Source organism: Hippocampus comes, unplaced genomic scaffold (genome assembly GCF_001891065.2).
Source record: "Hippocampus comes isolate QL1 unplaced genomic scaffold, H_comes_QL1_v1.1 scaffold301, whole genome shotgun sequence".
Classification (NCBI taxonomy): domain Eukaryota; kingdom Metazoa; phylum Chordata; class Actinopteri; order Syngnathiformes; family Syngnathidae; genus Hippocampus; species Hippocampus comes.
In genome coordinates, this window is record NW_017805928.1 from 13780 (window position 1) to 15213 (window position 1434).

Sequence of the window (1434 nt, forward strand, 5' to 3'; positions counted from 1 at the left end):
GGTGGCCGCCGCCCGGTTGTAGCCCCCCGCCACGGCGGCCACGTGGTACACCACCTCGCCCGTCCGACTGTAGAACAGGTTGTTTCGGCAGTCGAAGCCCCGGTACCTGCGGGAACGGCCGCCCCGCAAGTCCAACGTCGTTGAATTTTCACGAAAAGAGGGCGGCGGCCTCAAACTGCGGTCTGAAACCGGACGGCCCGATCCGTCCGGCTTCTTTGGTCCGGTCCGGCCCGGTCCGCCCGCACTTTGAGATCCGTCAATTCCCGCCTCGGTCGCATCCCGGCCGGACGGCTGTCGCGCGCTCGACTTTGGAGCGGGCCGATCCTTCGCGAAGCGCCTCCGGTCGCTCCCAAACGCCGCCGCTCGCCTCCGGACCGGCGCAACTCGCGCCACTCCGACTCCGGCATCCCTTCCCCGGCTCGTCCTTTTCAAGATCCTCTTTCTTTGTTTTCAAATCTTGAAACGGCCTCGCTCCACCTAACCCCTTGTGAGGGGTGGGGGGGGGGGGCCCCTCTGCGGACCGGACATCATTGGATTGGAGGTACCAAGAACTAAAAGGAGGCTTGGAGGGGACGGAACCTTTTCTGTTGCCGGTCCCTCCCCCCACTGAACGATCGGCAAGCCCCCCCGCCGCCCATCTTTAAATCCCGTCCCCAAAACTCTTTTGCCTTCTTTGGCTTTTGGACTCTGGACTTGATTTTTCGTTCTCGCCCATCTCACGCCGTATTCATTCGGTGGGGACGGCGCACACGAATCGACACGGGAAGAAACGGCGTCGGCGTGTTTCCGAGCGCTCGCTTGGAGAAAGGAGAGCTCGTCTCATCTCGTCTCGTCTCATCTCGAGCGCACTTTCAAACGTGCAACAAAGAGCGACTCGTGAGTTCTTACCCGTGAACAAATTGCAGCCTCAGACCCTCCTCGGGAGCTTTCTGCCTCTTGAGTGACCCGATCAGCTTCCTGCGCAGCTGCGGCAGGTCGTCCTTGTAAACCTGCGGGCGCAAAGGCCAAACGCTCAGATGTCGGAAGAAGAAGACGACCCCCCCCCCCACCACCACCAAAAAAAACATGGCGGGGGGGTTGGAACACGGCCGTGTCTTCAGGTCACCTGGCGCTCGTAGTTGTGCTGGGATTCCCGCTCGATGTCCGAGTCGATCTCGGGGACGTCGGATACGTCCGAGTCCGAGTCGCCGCTGTCGGAGTCCGCGTGGCCTTCTAAGATCACGTCAACTTTGACACACGGATCTTCTCACCCATGAAGAAAACTTTGGGCGCCGCCGCCCTCCCCGCGAGCGCCGGTTTTGCGCTCCGACGGCGGGCGGGACGCGGGAGTCCGCCGTAGCGCGCCCGGCTCCGGTCGGGCGACCTTACCTCGGAGGAGCGGTTCCGGGACGCCGTTGGCGACGCCCTCGGGCAAGAAGCGCCACCGGAAGACGG

At 63.0% G+C, this 1434-nt stretch overlaps 1 protein-coding gene across 1 annotated transcript in view; it reads right to left on the reverse strand.

Annotated features, from left to right (window-relative positions):
- Positions 1-1434, reverse strand: part of LOC109527603 (echinoderm microtubule-associated protein-like 6) — a gene marked incomplete at both ends in the record, with an annotated part of 40852 nt that overhangs the window by 13766 nt on the left and 25652 nt on the right. Inside the window, 4 exons of the mRNA XM_019889613.1 lie at positions 13-106; positions 889-989; positions 1106-1212; positions 1369-1434. The exon at positions 1369-1434 is cut by the window's right edge and continues 91 nt beyond it. Coding sequence (XP_019745172.1) covers positions 13-106; positions 889-989; positions 1106-1212; positions 1369-1434 — 368 coding nt within the window. The remainder of the gene's footprint in view (positions 1-12; positions 107-888; positions 990-1105; positions 1213-1368) is intronic.